The sequence below is a fragment of the Cryptomeria japonica genome, chromosome 3, assembly GCF_030272615.1.
Source record: "Cryptomeria japonica chromosome 3, Sugi_1.0, whole genome shotgun sequence".
NCBI lineage: Eukaryota > Viridiplantae > Streptophyta > Pinopsida > Cupressales > Cupressaceae > Cryptomeria > Cryptomeria japonica.
This window is the reverse complement of record NC_081407.1, coordinates 973,584,515-973,607,389: the sequence shown is the minus strand read 5'-3', so window position 1 is coordinate 973,607,389 and position 22,875 is coordinate 973,584,515. Positions and strand designations below refer to the sequence as shown.

Sequence of the window (22,875 nt, the reverse complement as noted above, 5' to 3'; positions counted from 1 at the left end):
AGAACATTTTTTATTCCTGATTAATAAAATAAGCTGCTAATAGTCAGTGTTTCTTTAATGTTTTGAATTTTTATTGAATAAGATAGTATGTTATGATATTTTAATTGTTTATGATTCATGGGTAAAGACTTTTAACATTTATTTAATAAGCTAATACTTATTATTTATAATTATATATTTCGCATTTTTTATTTTTTATTTTAGCCAATTATATATGTATGTATATATATTTTGACATCTCCAAGTACCTGTCTCTTTCTTTTAAAAAGCATACCAGTCTAGTACCAGTACCAGTCTCCTAGCAACACTACAAATTAACAATATCACTAAGAAAATCAAGATGGAAACTAATAATTTTGATGTCTAATACCAACATATCAGGAGGACGGGAAATAAGAGGCAGATTTGCCAACCAATTGCTGGATTGAAAGCAAACATAGTTTATGCTCATCATTTTCCCCCTATGACCTTAAAGCTGATAACAGATTACTATAGTTTATGCTCATCATTTCTTCCCTATATCCTTAGAGCTAACAGTACAAGACTGTAGTTTATGCACATCATTTTCCCCATATGGCCTTAAAGCTAATAAAAAACACTAAACCAAAGCAGAAGAGCTTTCTCTTTATTAAAAATTTAAGAACTCAAGAACAGTGGAAAGATTTCTTTGGATCAAAAAATTATCTTTATATGCACTTACTAGTGTCTTTCCATGTTTGAATCAAACAGGGGAAGACTGATTCAAGAAAAAAGAGTGCAATGGATGAATGATCAAAGGCACAAACTTTCTTGCAGATGGAATAGGGTTAGAGCTAAATTAAGAAGATTTCCTTATAGGCAACAATGCAGATACTTATTTTAGTTTTTTAAATTCATCTCAATTTATTTTCCCAGTTTTGTTGAGTTAAACAGTAGCTGGGAATTAACATCTCAGCTAGAAATTTTTCAGGTCTACAGTATAAGTGGAACAATTAATTTAAAAAACTTACAAGCGACTTGCCACAAAAAGAAGCTATTCTCAACCTAATGTAAGCTCAAAACTAGTTTTAGCATAAATTGATTTCTAAAATGAGTTCTGATCCATATAATGATCCCCTGCACAACCATGCTTTTCAGGTACACATAAACCTCTAAACAGCTCTCAAAAATCTTCAAAACCTGTGATAAATTTGATAATAATTTCCTGGAACCTGATTAAATATTTGGAGTTACTTTGTTTAAAAGACATGACATTAATTATTAATAATTTGAAAATCCTTTAGAGGATCAATCATAATTGTTGAAATACAACTACGGTGGAATATAGCATCAATCCTCAAAACACAATAGATATTATTATTAATTCCTATAGCAGAGCATAATTACATTAAATCTACTGATGACTTCAACCAAAAAAACACTTTCTGATAGGCATAGATATATCTGAGATCATATAGAATTCAGGGCCCACAGCTATACATCATGATGAAACTAACAAAAAAGCTTACATTTTTGCAACTTCCACAATTCCTTCTCGGCAAGTCATTTCAGAGAGCTTCAACTTTTCTATTTCACTGCACAGATTCAGTAACCACAGTTAGAAAACAGATCATGGATTCAGCATCCAAAAAATTTCCAAAGAGACTGACATATGTCAACTACCGAATGAACAATTATTATCTCTAGGCCATACAAATACATGAATTTTTATGCCAACAAGCTTTTTTCTTTAAAAACAAATTGATATAATATGGAATTCCTGACTTGCAGAACTCACGTTTTAGCAGCCTGCCTGCCCTTGCCAATTGCTGCCCCAAAGTATCGCTGCATAAGTATTTCAATTCAAAGTAAATACACTCGGTATTTATCTGTGTCAATCCTTTAAGGTATATCCAAATAAAGATAAACAGATTTGAAGTAGAAACTATCTGTATCAAGCACCCTTGATTAATTATTCTTGAAGTCGAACAGATGCCCAGGGAATCAGTTTTGTCTAAGATTCAGAAAATAAGAACTTTTGAGAATATGACATTAGTTCTTAGATGCAAATGACAAAGATGACTTATAAACAAAATGTTACATGGAAAAACATGGTAAAGGAAAAACATCAATTACTTATGAATACAGAATAAGAAAATAATTGCCATTATCCCTCATTTGGCCAGATATGGATGGCTTTATAATAGCTTGCCATGGATTGCTTGACTATCTTCTAGCCAAGAGTCTTCCCTTATCACTTCCAAAGATTGATGAGAGTGGGGTTCCTTATTAAGAAAAGGCTATTTTATAGTGTCTACTGATGATCTTGGTTATTCATTACAGGCAAATAAAGTGCACAGCTAGATCACAGAAATCCATTTCCCTGATATGGTTTAGTGTCCTCAAATTTCTAATGATTGGGCTATCTCACCATTCCATGAAAACTCATTGAATAGCGAATTGTAATAGTAAAATGAATATTAATTTTTGATTATGCGGCTTCTCAGGTGGTTTACTTGTTCAGTGAGACATGCAAGGAAAATAAGACATAACAAGAAGGATTCTACCAAGAGAATTCTACTCCATGGTGTCCAATGATTCCAAGATACCATTTGTAGGTCTGTCCACTGGAAGATAGTCTTATAAGTTACTGGTGATGTCTGACTTGGTTGACAATCTGGCTGGTAAAGTGGTATAATGTTCAATTAACTTCCGCAAAGCAAAATATAATGTGATCTTAAAAGATTTTGATAATGAGATTTCTAATATGAATTTCCATGCATTTTCAGGTAAATTTGCTATTCATACTGCACCTTCTTCTTGACTGGGAAGTATGTTGTAGATTTTGAGTGTAAACTTCTTTCTTTGGCAGGAAAAGAAAGTTCAAAAACACCCGAGTCTTTTTAATGTACAGTTATTTTTGGTGAAATATAAGACAGATTTCTTGCAAAGAAAAAAAAAGGAAGAAGAAACCAAACTGAAGATTGTAGAAAAAGAAGGATGAGCAAAACCATGCAAGCTTACGTAGGCTACTCCTGATGGCTCAATCATATACAGTTGAGGACCGTCTCTATCATAACCTCCAAGGATAACTCCAGATCCAAAAGGCCTGCAAATTACAATTATATGTCATTATTACTCCAAAACTTCCAAATCTGACTGCACAAAAGAAGCCCTAAAAGACAATAAAATCTCACGTAGAAGGTCAACAGTGAATTATTTGTTAAAAGCTTAGGAAAGCACCAACCTTAACCACCAATAAAGTGTGCACAAATGTACATAGCTAGCAACTCGATCACAGAGTTCCTTCACAGGGATTGGTTCACCATACATGCTGCCAATCATTAAGATATATTAGATAAATTATATTCCCAAATTAACAATATTGTAAGACTTCACAATTCTTTAGGCCTGACCCATGTTCTCTTTCGGACAAGGCTAAAGTTAATATGAAAGTTCATTTGAATTTATGACAACAAATGCTCACACCAATAGATGTTTCACCCAACGCAGTACACACAATAATCATGATTGGTTATTATAAGTCAATGATCTGATACCTTTCATAGCTAGATGCCTCTGACTTTGCACGAGCCACAATTTGCCTACCATCTGCTGCTAACCCAGCAACACCCTGTAGAAAAATTGGTTCACCAAACAATCGCTTTAGTTCAGCAAACTTGAAAACAAAGGTGGACAGGAACTCACGAAATGAAAACAAAAAGGTTGAAATTGATAATATCTTATCCCTTCCCTTTTCTGGTCATAGCAACAATAATTTAATTAATATTCCATACCATCACCAAAATATAAGATTTAGAGAAAAATGAAACAATTTGCAGCCACAACTATCTTATACAGTGCTGCTAATTAAATGCCTTTCCTCATGCAATTTTTTTTTAAAATATGTCTGTCTCTTTCAAGTAAAAAAAAAGTGAACATGATGCAAATATAGAAAAGGCTGAAATTTGAATTTAAAAAGCATTCAATGATAAACAGTGAGATGTCCTGATCTCAAAAGAAATGTTATTGAGGCTCACAAGAGAAAAAAAGTGCTCTAATAATTACAAGGAAAAGATCAGCAGCATACCATGCCAGCATGACGATGGACAGCATGAATTCTTCGGTTAGATCCTTCTAAAAGCATCTTAGAAGCAATGAGCTTCTCTACCCCCTGACATCCTTACTCAAGAATTGATTCATGTTAATATTAAGTGTCATTATCAGTTAATCTTTAACAATAGAAACCAGCTTTAACAGGTATAACAAATCCCACAAATGCTATCACTATCATTATATTTAAGAATAAAGAATAAGAAAAAAGGACTGTAAGAAAACATACCAAAACAATTCCATCCTTGCACTTTATGCCAATCACAGTTCTGAAGCACAATGTAAACATAAAATAATTAGAAGCTCTTTTTGTAAGATTCTAAAGATTCTAACAAGAGCAGAACAATGTCTTTCACTGTCTCAAACTAAGGATAGTCTGTTTACCCGCTGTTATCAACAGCCTTTGTAGCATATTCAATTTGAAAGACTCGGCCATCTGGAGAGAAAGTTGTCACTGACAAATCATACTGCCATTCACAAAGCCTAAGTTAGATGCATGATAAGCTCTAGATGAATCCTATGCAACAACATTTCCCATTGCAAAAAAAAATGCATATCACACATTTTTAGCTCAAAAAGAGCATCAATGACATAAAAAATGCACCCCGTATATGCTTCCCTTGTTTTAGCTAAGGGATGAAAAAGAAAACAGTGTCTATTACAGAAAAACAAAAAGGAGTAAGTGTGCATGTACATGCAACTTAGGTAGCACATGTAAATTGTAACATCTTAATAGAAAATACCACAGTTACTTGATACACTTGGGAAGGGTGTCATATCACATATCCAGTACAGGTACTATCAACAGCATATCCTGACCATAGAGATGGCGGGATATCTAACAGCATATCTCTATCCAGGCCAGATGACATATCCAGCCAACATCTGCAAGATTTGCAACAACAGGCCGGATGCAATATTGTACTTGGATATGTAATGGCATATCCATACTATATCTAGCTATACAGTGTATCTGGTCCATATGTGGTTAGGTCACAGCATAGCTAAGTTACATGGCAATGATGTGAATTTACTCATTGGTGATGGCCAATCTACAATTGCTTTCTCCTTCTCTGGGTTCATCTTAATCCCTTGTTATGAAATAACAAGGAGTAAACAAATGTTTTCTTCATAAAGATACAGCAATTCAGATTTATCAGCAATTTCTCCTCTTTTAACCTCTGTAAAACTTGTCTCAAATGCTCTAAATGATCCTCTTTTATCTTTCTAAAACTCAAAATGTCATCAAGATAAACAATTACAAACTTACCAAGATAAGGTTTAAGTACCTCATTCATCAATCTCATGAAAGTATCAGATGCATTTGTCAATCCAATGTGCATTTGGCAATCCAAATGGCACAACCAGCCACCCATACCATCCGTCTTTGGTCTTGAAAGTAATTTTCCATTCATCACCCTCTCTGATCCAAATCTGATGATAACCACTCTTCAGATCAATTTTTGTGAAGCACCTTGCCTGCCCCATTCAGACAATCCATCAAATCATCCATCTAATGTAAAGGAAATTTATACTTTACCATGCTTCTTAATTATGGTCCAAGAATCTGTACACACATTCCATTTTTCAATCTTTCTCTAATCAAACCTTTGTCCAATAGCTCTTGAATTCGTTTTCTCACCTCCTCATCTTCCAAATGTCATGATGATGTTTCATGTTCTTCATTGGCTTCAACAACATGATTTCTTCAATAATCTTGCAATTCTTGTGGACATTCCCTACAGCCTTCTTCACCACATTGGTAACAAATGAAACTTCTACCTCTTCTCTCCCAAGCTTCCTCTTCCTCTAGTGTCTAAACTGTAATTTTGGTTACAAAAAGTATTACATTCCCCTTCACTACTTTGTTGTCTTTCTGTCTTCACCTAATCGCACTCTACCTCTAGGAAATCTTTGTCTTCCTCTAAAGCTATCCTACTACTTCCTGGCTAGTTTTTCTTTAACTCTCAAAGCACCAGTAAGCTTTTTCTACCGATCTCATTCCAATCATGCTAAACCCATCTTGAATAGCAAAATACAGTCCATTAATATATCTTGCAACTTTTTCCTCATCGTCCTCAACATTACCAGCTCGAACATTAAGCCAAAAAATTCTTCAATGTATGCTTGGACACTTGGTTCCTTTTACTTTAGATTTTGTAATTGCTTCAACAAATTAATATGATAATTACCAAGTAAAAACTTAGATTTCAACATTGTCACCATCTGATTCCATGATTGAATTTCTCCTTTTCCTTCTTTCTTCAGTCTATTTGTATATTTGCACATGTTCCCACCAAAGGGATGCATGACCATTTAGCTTAGTATTTGCCAACTTCACCCTCTACGAGTTTTGTACTCAATCAAATTCAAATCATTTCTCCATCTCTAAAATCCAATCTATCATTCTTCTATATTCAAACTTCTATTGTGGCATGGAGTTTCTGTCCGGGGTCAGTTTCCAATAAGAGATGTGGCCCTTAAGAAGGGTTCATTCACATATTCTCCTCCTTGTTCAATTGATTCTTCTACTACTTCATCTTTACTCACAATATCAATCATTACACGTCTCCTTTGAATTGTTTCCAAGGCTTCCAACCTTTTCGCTATTACTCTTAACACCTCTACTATCCCAGCATCATCGTGAACCATCTTCACCTCTTCACCTTCTGCAATTGAAGGACTTCCACCACCTGCACAAACTCTTCAGGGTTTTCCAAATCAGACTTCACAATAACCCAAGATAAAATCCTACTCTGATACTAAATGATGCACTCCTAAACTGAGTACCTTTTCCAGCAATCAGTTTTCAAGCTCAAATGATGACGATATGCAAAAACAGCAAATGGACAGTCAATTCAAATTCAAGAAAAAAATTACAAACAATTGGCTAAACAGCCAACCAAATGTTAGCAGAACATGAAGATTTAGATGACTGACATTGCAATCTCATTTTGACAACTTCTTATTCACAAATGTATCCATGATCATGACCTAAGGCTTCATAGACCCTATGGGGCACATCAAATTAAAATACAAAAAGTAAAACTCACTGTCTTCACAAAATCAGAAAATATATAACAATGGCACCATCAAAAAAGCTCTCCCAAAATGCCACTAAGAAAGACTAAAAATAGAAAGGAATGTTGTTATCATTGAGGTCATCAGGATTCCTTATTTGCCACAATAAAATGGACCAAAAATAGATCAAAACAACTATCAGCTCTACAGTTGCCACAATTCTAAGCCGCCACAATTAAAAGGGCCAAAAATAAATGGTAACAACTGCTAGCTCAGTGACGGCAATCAGCAAGCAACATATCACATCCAGAAATAGGAATACATCTGGCATTTGAAAAGCTACTGCTAGCACTTCAAAAAGACTAAGGCCGACACAAGAATGCAAGTTTATTTAAAATTTCATAGAGGCACCAAATGCTGCTGCATCGATACCATGGCGATAAGCAATAATTCTTCTCCAACTACATCTAGACACTCTGCATGAAATTATTGCTGCACAATGACACTAAAAAAACATAAAGAGAGGAACAATATGACGTGATTTGCTGAAGATGACATGATTTTTAAACCAAAATAAGGTGAAAATGTGGATATAGATACAGGATCTAGAAAGTCATTTTGAAATAGCTATCTAGAAAGTAATTTTAGATAGCTGAGTTACTGGGTCCTATTCTAGGTATCCAGGCCGAAACAAGCAGGAGAGGGAGCATGGATGTGATGGCCAGGACATGGCCTCGGGGTGGCAGTACCATGCCCTTGCCAGAGCCTATAAAAAGAATTTCAAAAAAGGCCAAAACAAAGAAAGAAATGTCAAACAACAGTCATGAGCTTGAAAAGTCAGTTTGACCTCAATTCTTAAGGATTTTCAACTTGAAAATAAAGGGGGGATCTCTACATTTGTCGTCATTAACCAGCTTGGAAGAGTATGTCATAGCATAGGGGGAACAGATCTTCTCAGTAAAGCCACGGCCTTTGTAGTGGATAAGCCAAAAGGATCATGTCCACCAGTCCCCAACAAAGACATACCCTGCAGATTGTTGTATGCATCTGACTTTCTGCCATTGTCAAGTGTTTGAACCCTCCATTTGCCTTCTACTGCTAGGATTCCAGGGCAGAGTTTTTCAAGAGCACTAAATGTTTAAAATATGATTATTATATATAATATATATTATTATTACATATACACACGATTGTAAAAGTACATGAGGTGGAAAACTGTCGTACCTAAAACCCTGAATCCACTAGTTCCCAACGAAGACATACCCTGCAGATTGTTGTAGGCATCTGACTTTCTACCATTGACAAGTGTTTGAACCCTCCATTTGCCTTCTATTGCTAAGGTTCCAGGGCAGAGTTTTTCAAGAGTACTCCATGTTTAAAATATGATTATTATATATAATTATTAATTTATTACAAATACACACAGTTGTAAAAGTACATGAGAGGGAATACTGCCATACCTAAAACCCCGAATCCATTGTAATGTCCCCTTCCTAATTTGCCATAGAATTTGCCCTAAAATTACAATTGCAAGAAATTAGGGTTAGGGTTACATCTTACCAAATTAAAATCCTGGATTTGAATCCTACAATCATAGCATAAGCAACATATATATATATATTCAATCATTTAGGTTAGACAACCCGCATCATATACATACACTATCAATAACACTATACAAGTATGTTAGGTTTCGGAGGAAGAGCAATCATTTAGGTTAGACAGCCCGCATCATATACATACACTATCACTAACACTATACAAGTATGTTAGGTTTCGGAGGAAGAGACATGATGGGTCTGCCCAAAGCCATTTCTACACTAAGCCCAAGAGTGGATGTCTACCACAGCCCTCTTGCTCGCTTAGCGGCTTGTACCTGCTTTCCCCATCAATGCCTCATCTCCCTAAAGACAGGTGCCATCTTGCAGAGTTGGGCGGAGGTTGAAAGTGGGTCCCTTGGCTCTTCTACATAAGTGCCCTCTAGTCCTAGGAGCCAATCTGGTCAACTCTACAACGGCCTACTTACTTAGCCCTATCAAACCCCTTTTGCTTACACCTCAGGCGCTTCCAACAAAATGAATTTTAGACAAGTATGCACCTCTTATATTCTATCATATAAACATAGACTTAAGCATTGTCTATTATGTATGCTCAACATGTATACACATATATATCCAATGAACATGATTAACAAGGATATAAATGCAATAGATTTACTACAGAATTTAAGTTTTGACAACAGAAATCTGAGATACTTAGAGAGCTGCTATAATCCGAGTTCTTGAACTTGTATTTGCTTCTTCTTTGATCGCTGCTATCAATCTTGTGGAGTTAACTCTTCTTGTTATTTAATCTGATTGTTTTTGTAATATTCAATGCTGATTTTCTGATGATGATTTTATGATTCGTGATACTCGAGTGTGATTAGATTATTGATGATTCAATGATGCATATGTTCTTGTTCCTTGATCTTACTTTTTCCTCCCCTAAAGAAATGTTTCGAGTACAATGTTTATGTATCCCTTGGTTCAATTGGAATGTCATATCTCTCCCAAGGGATAACTTCTTTGCAAGGCTACTGATCCTTCACACAAAACCCTTCCCTTAACCAATCATTTGTTGACCACCGAATCTGTTTGTTATTATGGGTTGATGCTTGATTGCATATGGTGGATCGCTGCTCTATATGGACTGCTGCTCTAATATGGATTGCTGCTCCATCCCGGCCAAGATTGCCAACAGATCACTATCTTAATAGGTGACACGATGGTCCCTTCCCTTGCTGATTGTCTAGGTCTGACCAGCTTGCAGAAAATTGTGAAGTCTTAGGGTAAGACAATTTTCTATTTGATTTTAGAGATGGTGCGAATAAGGAAATTGTTGTCACTTAATCGCTGGTCTCCAAGGGCCAATTTCTGTTTATTCACGTGTGGTGTGTGCAAGGATACTAATTGTTGTTGTTGTATAGAACCGCTACTTCTTATCCTTGATCACTTCTATTCTGTCCTTTCATGATAAGGGTTTCTTTTGAGGCAGGGGCATGGCATGCATAGCCACTCCCATACCCAAACCAGTAACTTAGTGGTAGCGTACAAAAAAAGGAATAAAAATACTGTTAATATTACATTTAAACAGTAGTAGAACATGTCAGTATTATTGAGGTGAGAGTCTTCTCATCCCTGAACCTGAGTTTCCCAGTGACTACGGGCCTTTTTTATTGCAATATAGGAGGCAAAACTCTCAATCTCTGAGGACCTTCCTACACTCAACTTAAAAGCCATGAAAAAACAGCCTTTACTACCCTTGGAAAATGATTATAATCTAGTTTGAAAAGATTCACCCATTTCAACAATTTAGGGGTTCAGGAATTCCAAATAAGCACAGGATCTCATAAACATCTTGTTTGAGTTTAGTTTCAACATGGTCTTTGGCACTTATGAGGCTATTTGTATGAGCCCTGAAAGGTTTGAATAAGTGTCAATGTCATTCCTTCTCTATATTCTTGCAAGTTTTCAAATAATACCTTGCAAATGAATTAAAAGAACCTTCTTTATTTCTGTATTGGTATCATTCCTAAAAGTTCTTTACCTTTTTTTGCCTTTCTACACATTTTATTTATTTTCTAGTTACAGTGCCTGTTTTTTTGGGGATTTCAAGGAGATGCTTTTCTTCATTTCTAGGGTGTTCCAGATCAGAGATTCTAAGGGCTCTAATGAACCCAGTGTTCAACGCTCCATTTTTAGTAATGGGTGATAGGTGAATCAGCTTTGATCTAAAAATATTGGAGATCAGATATTCTAAGGGCTCTAGTGAACAGAGTATTTGACACTTCATTTTTAGTAATGGAAGGTGATATGAATCAGCTCTGACTTGTGGGATAAAAAGAAGTGATGGAAAGGGAGGTGGCTGTTCTCTTCTACCACTATATTGAATCCAATATGCTCTAATTGTGTATTTAGATGTGTCAAAAACTTCTCAACTGTCTCTCTGCTGTGACACTAACTCACATTGGTCCAACCTACTTAACAACAGCAACAATCCAATTTCAGTGAAGGGGATTGCATCATATTCTATCCAAATTCCTCCACAATGGGTAAGCCCATGGCTATTCCTTCTGTTTGTATAAATCTTAAATACCATATGCTTTGCCTGTGTTATAAATATATATTTTATGGTTCGGCAACGAAAAGTGTTAATTTTTGGAACAGAATTAAAATTACAGAGGTACAGAGCAGTATCTCTGATATTACTATTCTAATTCAGAATTACAACTATAATATCTGAATATATTGATTGTGCTTACAGCAGATATATATATAACTGGTTTCACACGTATAAACACAGCATAATAGTCATAGACTATTGCACATATATGAACAGAATATAACTCATCACAGATAATGCGAATGTGCACAGCAATATCTTCACGGACAATACACGTATATATACAGCAGAATCTTTGACGGGTATTACACAAATATATACAGCAGACCTTCGACAACAACTATATTCCAAAACTCCCGATCAGATGAAACTATATACTCGACTAAGTAAAACGTTGAACAGACATGACTCTTAGTCAAGGGGTGCAATATTAACCCAATAGTTTACCTAGAATAAACATAAGTTGTAATACTAACACGCAGTTTAGAGAAAATAAAGAGATCGCAGAAGTAATAGAGATAACTAGGAATTGAATAAAGTAATCATAATAACTAATACAGCAGTCGGGGGAAAGATATCTCCTGCTGCTATAACATAAACACGGCAACAAAAAGGATCACAACCGTCAGCCTATCTAGACCAAAAAAAAATTCTGTAACTACAACAGATCAAAACCAAGGGCTTAAGCAGCCAAAATCCTATTTGACTAAGATATCCCAAGCCAACAAATAGTCCCAACTGTCACCAATGCCCAATAAATAACTAAGTTATTCATTTAAATTCAGTCCAATGAAAAAAGGTTAGAACTAATTTACAGTTAAAACAAAAAAAATTAACTTTTAACCTAAACGTAAATATTTTACCAATGCATAAACCCTAGTCTACTTTGTACTTTTCCTATCACAGATGCAGACTATGTTGGTTTTTAACAGCTTCTCATTCATGTTACAAAGGTTTAATCAGCAATTCATGGTAAGAAAACAATGAAGAAATAAGAATGGGCTACAATTATTTGTGCTTCTAGCATCAGTAGTATAGTTATTTGAATTTTCAATTGTAATTGTCGTCTCCCTCATCTTTCAAATGTTGCAAGACAGGAAAATATTGAAAAAACATGAAAGGTTGATTCTTATCTTTCTCATTTTGAAAAGCTCGCCATTCTATATCAGCTCTTCCACCAAAACCTTTTACACAAACAGGACAAATACACATGTTGTTCATACTGATTGATGCTTCCATTATCTCTCAATGTTGGTTAACATTCTTGAAGCACATAGAAATATTTTTCAATAATTAGATAGCAATTCTTTTCAGGTGCTTTGGATCTGAATAGACACGTTAGTATAGACCAGTGCTCACTAAATTATATAGCTTATCAAGAATGGAGTTGGCTTAAGTTTTACAAGCACTTGGTGATCCGCAAATCTTTGAGTTAATAAAGCTCCAATATTTTCATCACATTTCATGGTTTTCAAATAGCTTGCTTTCTATTTTATCAAATGACAGGGGGTCAGCTCCATGTAACATTTTAACTTACCACTTGCTTGCTCATAATGTAGAGAAATTATCATTCTAAGTCCATAACCATAGACTAATGAGTGTTATTGACTCATGCCAATCCAGGAAGAACATGCACTCCAACGTATGCAAGAATACAGCTGTCTCAAACTTTGGGAGTCTAATGTCAGGTATCAGTTAATTTTTCTTTGATTACACAAAAAGGGGCTGTTCTATTATCTCTAATATTTAAATATTAAAATTTGTTTTGGAAAGGCAAAGAAGATTTTCTAAATGGAGCAAACACCTTAAAACGCAGCCAAGGAACTTTGAGCTTCCCCTATGTTTATAACTCCATTCCCTGCTTATAGCAATCTAAGGACTTTTTCTTTGCTACAGTTGGTTCCATTAATAGCTTGGAAGCTAGACAAGACTTGATATATTCAGCTTCATATGTTTAGAAGAATTCAAGTTATACCTGCAATATGAAATAGTGACATACAAAAAGAAAGATATTTCTTTTACACCAGTTTGATAATGCATAGCAAGATACTCATATAACTTATTAATCAAATAAGTACACTTTAAGATTGTACAGAAGCAGCAGCCATTGATATGGAAAACATATGGAAGGAAACCTCCCAAAGCTAATTGCTGGAATGTATAAATCAAACTTAAGCATTGAACTTGTGATGTTGCAGCATAAGTTACATGTGCTATTATGGAAGAAAGTGACTGCTTTGTTTCAATTGAGAGGTGCAAATAAAATTACGGAAGAATCAAAAAGATTTTGAAGAGATAGAACAGACTGAAAGTTCTAATTATAATGAAATCTGCAATAAGGCCAAGGTGAGAGAAGAAGAAAGTAAGTCACATTCACTTGCACAATCGTGTGATGCCAACTGCAATTGAGCTATTGATAGAACAAATTATTTTTCTTGAAGCTAAATGCGCAAGCCAATGCAAGGATAAAGATTAAAAATAGTTACCAGCAAGCAGCTTGCAACATAGTTAAAATGTGCTGCCAATTGATAGCATAAATGAAAATGATTCCTAACCAAGCATTGATTAATAGTTGGAACTTGTTGGACACAAAATGCTGCTGAAAAACCAAATATCAAAAGGTAAGTTTCACCCCACTGGAGAGCAGACAGAGCAACTAAGAGCTCGGGCATATTAGGTGAAAGACCCAATACAACAAATACTCAAGGATAAATTTAAATACAATGGCTAAACTTATTAATTTGAAATCTTTGCTTGAGAAAGGAAGTCCTCAACTATATAAAACAGCCTTCAGTTAGAAGCTTGGAGATGAAGACAAACTCTATTGTGAAAAATGTTAAAAAACTATTATCATATGAAAGCAGTAATATTTTTGGCAAATATTGCCTGTTATAATTTTGAGAGGTTATAGCCACGGAAACAATTTTCTAAACAAGTAAATAAACTTTGATGGAACCTATGAGCCACGCTGGCTTAAACAAAATTGAAATACATTTTATCATCTCCTATTTAAAATGTTGTAGATTGTGAAATATTGAGAGGAGAATGACAATTGCGCGCTGTAAAAACTATACAGACTATTAACAATAATTAATAATCTAGCCAGGTCTGCAATTTTGTGAAAATCGTTTCCATTTTGGCGAGTAAATTTCAGCAATTTATAGCTCAAAAAGAGAGGAAAAAACGGCCAAATACCAAATGGACTCAATCTGAATCTACATTTAATACTTATAATTTAGAACCAAATAAAACTTGTCCTAACCGCCAAAAATCCAAAACCCTAACTATAAGCGGCCAAAAACCCAGTTGTCGTACCTAAAACATAGTCATCCCTAATACCTGAAAAAAAAAAAAAAACTTACGTATCCACGCCAATTCAGTGCAAGAATAAAATACCTGAACACTGATGTAAAGCAACGACAAAAGGGATTTAACCTAACCGTAAAGATTTTATCAGTACATAAGAAGCCCTGCTTCGCCGTGTTTAGGATAAAGCAGCATAAGATTCAAGTTGTTCCACGTACGCAAAAATATTTTACAGTTTTAGGTGAAATATGCAGTAAATTTGTTGCAAGCGAGGAAAACTTTATTGAATAATACACATACCCCGGTTCCAATGCTGCCCATTATAATTCTACGATCTTCTCAGAGTGAGTAAATAGATGATCCAATTAACAAGAATATGGAGTTGTTGTTAAGCTGCTGCCCTTGGTCTCAAGGATTCAGAGAAGCTACCTTAAGAAAACCAGGTCTGGAACTAAAGTGAAACCTGTCCCGTCGCGACGTTAAAAGGAGAGAAAAAAGTCACATTTAGCGATCGTATGCAGCTTTAAAACTTGGTGCTTGCTAGGTGGTTATTTTAATTGAAATTTAAAAAATAGGGATTTCTCCCTGTCGAGATTTCTTAGGGTGCAAGTTATGGGAGAAGCCACTTCCTACCTAGTTGCCTCTCTTCCATATGAGAGGAAGAAAAAAATAATTTCCTTTAAAGCTAACTAGCAATTGCACCTTGGTGTGCAATGGGTACGCCGATTAGGTATGGGAGGTCAATAAGGAAAAAAATTGGACTATTATTTGCATACAATAGTATAGTACATGAGATCAATTAAGACAATTTAGAAAATAATTTTGCTTTTACAATGAAGGTAGTAGTGGGGAAGTGATAGTAAGATAAGGAAGACAATCACGATTCATTATGAATAGGCTTATGTTATGTTTGCAATAGGGAGAGACATAAAGATATATAAATCTAGGAAGAGATAGAGGATTGAATAGTGAGAGAGAGATGGAGAGAGATATAGAGGGAGATGGATATTTTGAGATGGAGAGGGATATGTAGAGAAGGAGAGGGAGAGACAACGAGAGAGGAGAGAAGGATGTATAGAGATAGAAGAGATAAATGTATATTAGAAAGAGAGAAATATAAAGATATATATATGAGGTGATAGAGAGATAGATAATAAGATAGATATAGAGGGTGATATGGAGGAGGAAATAGTGAGAACTTAAGCTAGAAAGGTAAAGATATATCAATATAGAGGAATAGGGAGATGAAGAGGGAAAGAGGGAGATATGTCTAGAGATACATGAGGAGATGGAAGAAGAAATATTGAGGGGAAGAGCTATAGTGGTAAAGATATACAGTTCTAATTAATTAAGAAAAATAGGTTTTAAGGACCCAAAACCTTTAACAAAAGAGAGTAAGATAAGACATAAAAAGTCCAGAGCTTAAGAACCGCTTACAAAATGACTGGCAAAAAGGCCAGCTAACCAAAACGACAGCAAAGAAGCAAGGAAAGCACTACACAACTATAGTCTTCAACAGATCCTCCACCTTCTTCACCAGCTGGTCATAGGTGGCCCCAACAACTTTGAGATCCTCCAGGTCCTTGTTGGGTTTCTTTTCTTTCTTTTTGCCTCTAGTTCGGGTTCTGGGTCCTTGAGATTCCCCTACACCTTCAGTGTCCGGATCAATTTCCAGGATCTCCTTCTCTTCGTCCAGTTTGTTGATGAGGGTGTTAGTGTTAATAGCAAAAAAATTCAGGATGCTTAAACTCTATTCAGCAATACTCTTTAGGCACTCCTCAATTTTGCTGACTTTACTAGCAGTGTCTGAGATTGTTTGTTCATTAGCGTCAGCAAGATTTTTCCTTTCCAGCAGATCTTTCTCTATTTTCTCAAATCTGGGGTTGAAGGAATCTCTTATGTTTTCAGCTTTTGCGATGGTGTTTTTCAGGTCCTCAATGTAATCCGCCATGGTCTTCCCTTCCCCAGTGTTGATGGTTTCCAAAATCTAAATTCTGTTACTAAGTTTTTTGTTGTCGTCCACAACTTTCTTATGACCAGTTATAAGCCACTCCATAGTATCCATGAAACCTTGCATACCCTCTGGGGGAGGGTTATGGGGAGAATCAACCTTACCAGGGGTGTCCTGTTCCTTTTTTGGGGTGTCCCAAATAGTAGTTGTGTCTTCAACCCTAAGAGCCTCGCTCGTGGTCACCTTCTCCGGGTTCTGTTCAACTTCTAAGGTCCTTTCCTGCTTATAAACCTCCAGCTCCTTAACATTCTCCTCCTTCCTCTTGTGCTTATTTCTGGTCTGGGTGTGAACTTTAGATTTCTTTTTCAATGACCCTTGAGGGTTCTCCTTCTCTGAGTCTTCAAAGAACTCCTCCTCCGAGGAAAGGCTAATCTGGAGGATTGTGCCTTTAGGTTTTTTTCCCTTAGAGGAAGAAGGTCTTGTTTTAATGTGTTTCCTCTTCTTTCCAGTTTCATAATCCGAAACATCCATGCTCTCCTCAGAATCACTTGATGGTTCACTGTCAGTCTCCTCATCCATTGAAAAGGCAGAGTCAGACCCATCCTCCTCAAACTCTGCAGAGGGCTGCATGCGGGCAATTTGATTGGCCTTGAGATGGTCATAAATAAGGACCATTAAGCCTTGGTGCATAGCAGTGTCCCCCATAGGGTTCTCTTTGTAGACCTTAATAGTGGCATTCATCAAGCAGAGCAGAAAATAAGGAAAATTAACCTTCTCATCATGCCTAAAATGATTCAGCAAGACAAAGTGGTAACCATAAACTTTTGTAAACCTACCATCTAATGTAATGTAGCACATTAAAACAAAAAGGACATCCCGCCAAGGTTTAACAAAAGCCTTAGGTGGGAAGTAAGTTTTACTTAACTTCACCAGGCATTTTTTCCCCTTCTTAGTTTCTGGATATCTTTCGATGGCCTCCTTACTGACTTTCCTATCTCTATAGAAGTTGCATCCTTCCCTTTTGAGGCCCGTGGCTTGGGCAATAAGGTCCTCATCAATTTCAATAGTCTGGTCTCCCATTTTCAGCATACCCTTTCTCCAGTTTTTGCAAAAAAAAGATGGTAACCGTGCCATCCCGTCCGTGGAGTCTCTCCATGAATTTCGAAAAACCACCCTTCTATAGGATACTCTAGACCTCCTCCTTCTATTTCCATTCTTTGCAGCTGCTTAGTTCATATCACCTCCTGTTACCACCCATGTTTTCGCTGTTAAGAGCCAAATTTTGAAACTTGCAGAACGATTTAGCCAGAAAGTTTATCGAAACTATCAAATTGACCCAAAAAGCATGGGAATTGATGAAAAGAGTATTATGATAAATGAGGCTCTCATTATTATAATAACTCAAAGTACTCCTATTAGACCTTTTAATTATTATTCTGTCCATCAAAAATCTTTGGAGTGCTTCTATATCAGTCCTTGAAAATGATTAGTCTGACATTTTTAGGGAGTACTTGTTCTCCAGTCCACGTAATCATTTCATCCTTGTTAACCGCCGCGTTAGTAGCCCAGTCAGTAGAGTCGTTGGCCTCACGATAGATATGGGATATGTAACATTTTTTAAAAGTGATGATAAGGTCTTTAGCGGCTTCAATGATATTGTTGATCTACCATGAGGGCTTTGAGGTCCCCTTAAGACATTTAATGATGTTGTTTGAGTCCCCTTCAAGCCATAAGTAAGGGCGATTCCATTTTTTAGCAAGGATTAAACCTTGGAGAGCTGCCATAACTTCAACTTTATGGTTTGTTTGGCTTCCAATAGGGACAACAACCATTTCCTTGCAGATTCCTTTATCATCTCTAAGAATAGCTCCACAACCTGCAGGGCCCGGGTTACCTTTTGCAGCACCGTCAAAATTAACTTTGAACCAACCATAAGGGGGGGGGTTTGCCATATAGCTTCAAGTCTTTTTTTTTGGTTGGGATCAGAACTGTCAGCAATCTTCGAATTCCATGAACTTAAAATATTTTATTCCAATGGGTTGTTCAAGAAACAAGGACCCTCAATGATCCCAATATTTTCCACAATCCCCCATTTTATTTTCTGGAACACAATGTCTTGATTGAGGGATAGGTCCTTGAAGATATGATTGTTTCTTTCTTTCCATAGTTCCCACAAGATGTGAGGGAGAGATAGCTGCCATAGAGATCTCAAGAAGGAGTTAGTCCAATGAAAATTCCAAGAGGAAAACAGTTCACTAATAGTGTTAGGAAATACCCAATCAATGCTAAAACTCTTAAGAAATATTTCCTAGATTGAGGTAGAATAGGAACAGTGAATGGCCAGGTGGTCCACAAACTCTTCCTCCTGGAGACACAGAGCACATCTATTAGGGAAGGCGAAGCCTCTGCTCTTGAGGTTGTCTAGGGTCAAGATCTTATTTTGAAGGATAGTCCAGTAGAAAAAAATGATTTTGGGGGTAAGACCCTTAATCCAGGCTTTAGACCAATAAGGATTACCATGAGGGATGGAGGAAAGGACACAATACATAGAATAAATAGTTAAAGAACCTTTGGGTTCATGTTTCCAAATAAGAGAGTCTTCCTCTTTATTCAACCAGACCGAAGACAAATGAATCTTGAGCTTAGAAAGGCTAGGGCGGATACTTTCAATGTTTTGCCATTTGTTACCAGACTAGTACTCAGCAACTGAGGAGCAAAAAGTTTTAATACAGGAGGGAGCAAGGGGGGCCCATTCATTGAATTCAATCAAGGGTTTATCAAAAAGCTAGGGGTCCTCCTAGAATTTAACTTTCTTGTCATTTCTTGCTTTCCAGATCACTCCTTTAGCAATGCTTTCTTTACACTTAGAGGCATGATTCCATATATGGGATCCATTAATACTGAGATCCAAATTTATAAAAGAAGAAAGAGAGGAGGAAAAAAGACAGTACTTACTTTGCCAGATTTTACACCATTTAGTGTCTGAATGGAACATTATCCAGACCTGTTTGGACATAAGAGCTTCATTTAAGGTTCAGATTCTCCTTAGGCCTAAACCACCTTTGCTTTTCAGTCTACAAACCTGGTCCTAAGCCACCAAAGACATTCTTTTCTTGTCCTCAACCCCAGACCAAAGGAATTTTCTTTGAATTTTCTCGATAGCGTCAGCATACTTGACTGGAATTCTGAAGAGACTTAGAGCATAGATCGGTATACTTTGAAGAGAGGACTTTAAGTAGTTGGAGCTTTCCAGCCTGACTTAAAAGGGCTCCTTTCCAACCAACTAGTTTTTTATTAAATTTATCCACTAGAAAGCTCCAAAAAAGATCAGGAGGTGTAGTGCCCATGGGGAGGCCAAGATATGTCGCAGGAAGATCAACAATCCTACAATCCAGGATTCCGTTGATTCTCTGTTGTCTTCTCTCAGGAATATTAATGAAAAAAACTTCGCTTTTGACCCAGTTAATAAGCTGACCAGAAGCTGAGGCAAACTTACAAAGAGTACTCTTCAAGATTTTAGCTTCAGAGATACTAGATTCCCCCATGATGATAGTATCATCGACAAACTATTGGTGGGAACAAATGAGGTCAGCAGAAGAAGGTTGGAGTCCCTTAAAGGAGCCTTGCAAAACCATATTTTCCATTGACCTTCCAAAACATTTTGCCATGATGATGAAGAGGATGGGGGATATGGGATCCCCTTGCCTTAGTCCTCTAGAAGCTTGGAAGAAGGGGGATGGGGAACCATTGACAAGAACAACAAAAGAGGTAGAGGTGATAAGCTGGCTGAGGAGGTCAATAACTCTAGTGGAGAAACCAAAAGCCATAAGAACCTTCATTGGAAAAGGCCAGTCAACCCTGTCATAGGCTTTGGAGATATCAAGCTTGAGGATGAGACCCTGCTTCTTTGCTCTAACAAGAGAGTGGATGTTCTCATGGACAGTCATGATAGAGTTAAGAATTTGTCTTCCAGGGACAAAACCATTTTGTTGGTGATTAATCAAAGTGGGAAGGACAGACAGAAGTCTGGTTGTGAGAACCTTGGAGATAATCTTATAAAAAGAATTGCATAGACTGATAGGTCTGAACTTGTCCATAGAGTCAGCACCTTGGGTTTTGGGGATGAGAGCAATGAAAGTTCCATTGATTTCTTTCAAAAGTTTTCTAGCCCCAAAAAATTCCTTGACACCGTTGGAGACATCTTTCTCGACAATATCCCTGAAATCTTGATAGAAGAACATGGGGAAACTGTCTGGGCCAGGAGATTTGTTACCATCAAAGGAGAAAACAACATTTTTTATTTCCAAGGTCGAGGGGATGGAAGAGAGGGAGACATTCATCTAATCGTCAATGAGACAAGGGATGTTATGAAGGAAATAAGTTTGAGTTTCAACATCCAGTCTGTGATCCCTCTTGAGCAGTTCCGAGAAATACCTTTTAGCTTCGATCCTTGTTTCTTCCTCCTTGACCAACTCCCCATTATCCACCTTAAGTTTGGTTATCCCATTAGCTGCTTTATGTTTGATCATTGACATGTGAAAGAATCTAGTGTTCCTATCTCCTTCTCTAAGCCAAATGCATCTTGATCTCTACTTCCAGAAAGTTTCCTCTTTAGCAATGATATCATGGTATTTTTTGAGAGTCTCATTTTCATTAGCAACGGACACAGTACTGAAACCATCCTTCTGAATTTGGTCCTGTATTTTCTTAAGGTCTTCCTGGATTTTACCTTTGGCCTCAAAGATATTCCCAAAGTTGGATTTATTCCAGGGTCTTATGTTATCCTTTACACTTTTAAGCTTCTTAACAACTTTATACATAGCAGTTCCCTCAACTTAGATACTCCACCATTTCTGAATATTACTTTTGATATCTGGGTGAAGGGTCCACATTTTTTCAAATCTGAAGGGGAAGTGTCTCCTTCTATTAATTGAGTCAGCAATGAAGGTGCTAGGAAAGTGATCTGACCCAACCCTAATATGGGCCGTCAGAGAACCTAAATAATGACTATACCAATCATCAGAGATGAGAGTCTTGTTAAGACGAACTTGGATAAGATCATTACCAGTTCTCCTATTGGTCCAAGTGTAATTGAATCCCTGTGTTTCCACATCATTGAGAGCCTGAGAATTAATGAAATCCATAAGGGCCAACCTACTTTCCAGCTAGGAGGGACTTCCTCCAAATTTTTCCTCCTCTCTCAAAGGTGTATTGAAATATCCCATAACCAGCCAGATAAGATTTCTAAAGCTATCCCTAGCTTGTATAAGTTTTTTCCAGAAGGAATTTCTAGCCTTCAAAGTATTGGGAGCATAAATGTTAGTGAGGACCCATGAAGTACCATCTTTTAAATGCTCAAATTTGATACAAGAGAATTTATTTTTCTAGATTAGAACATGTCCTTTGACAGTATTAAGGTTCTAGATGGTAGCTATGCCTCTTGAAGCACCTTCCGAGCTACCACCAATAACATTACCATTTTTGAAAAACTTCAGAGATTCGACTTTTTCTCTATTCATTTTGGTTTCTTGGATTAGAAAAACATCAGGTTTATTGTCCCTTATCATATTCCAGTTGCATTGCAAAAGTCTAGGCAGAGGCATAAGAAGAGAGAGGGAGACATATGTAGAGATAGAGGGGGAGATAAGAAGATGGAGGGAGAGATGAAGATAGAGGGAAAGAGGAAGGGGGAGATTAATATATAGAGGTAAAGAGAGGTAGAAAGAGAGAGACAAGGAGAGAGAAAGAGGAAGCGATCTAGATATATGAGAAGAAGAAGAGAGTGAGATAGATATATGTGGGAAGAAAAGATGAGAGATAGATAGAGGATAGGGAGGGATTCACACACACACACACACACAAGAGTATGGTCAGAGAGATTCTGATAAATAGAGAGGTGGAGATAGAGTGATATATAGTGAGAAAGAGGTATGGAGAGGGTTAGAGAAAAAGTTAAAGAGATAGGCAGATAGAGGAATAAATATATGGATGGAAAGAGATATATATAGAGAGAGATGTCGATGTACATACAAGTAATAAAGAGTGAGAGGTATAGAGAGAGGGAGATAAATAGAGATGGAGAGAGAGGGAGAGAGAGAGAGAGAGAGAGAGAGAGAGAGAGAGAGAGAGAGAGAGAGAGAGAGAGAGAGAGAGAGAGAGGTGATGTGATTGTAGAGAGGAATAGAGGGATACATTTAGAAAGAGTAGGAGAGATGGAGTGAATAAGAGAGATAGATGAAGATAATGAGATATAGATAGAGAGGGAGAGAGGAAGATAGGAAGATAGAGATAAAAGGGGCAATAGTGCCAAATAAAGGTGACAAAAACAAGTAAATAGAGAGAGAGGGGGTAAGATAGAGAGA

General features: G+C 36.7%; 1 protein-coding gene across 1 annotated transcript in view; it reads right to left on the bottom strand.

Annotated features, from left to right (window-relative positions):
- Positions 1–15,125, bottom strand: part of LOC131078365 (proteasome subunit alpha type-3) — a 42,520-nt gene extending 27,395 nt beyond the window's left edge. Inside the window, exons 1-9 of the mRNA XM_058016039.2 lie at positions 14,863–15,125; positions 4,456–4,538; positions 4,301–4,340; positions 4,049–4,132; positions 3,519–3,592; positions 3,206–3,292; positions 2,983–3,067; positions 1,757–1,803; positions 1,488–1,553 (exon numbers count right to left, since the gene is read on the bottom strand). Of these exons, the coding sequence (XP_057872022.1) occupies positions 1,488–1,553; positions 1,757–1,803; positions 2,983–3,067; positions 3,206–3,292; positions 3,519–3,592; positions 4,049–4,132; positions 4,301–4,340; positions 4,456–4,538; positions 14,863–14,883 (587 nt within the window). The 5' untranslated portion in view covers positions 14,884–15,125. The remainder of the gene's footprint in view (positions 1–1,487; positions 1,554–1,756; positions 1,804–2,982; positions 3,068–3,205; positions 3,293–3,518; positions 3,593–4,048; positions 4,133–4,300; positions 4,341–4,455; positions 4,539–14,862) is intronic.
- Between the last annotated feature and the right edge of the window lie 7,750 nt (positions 15,126–22,875).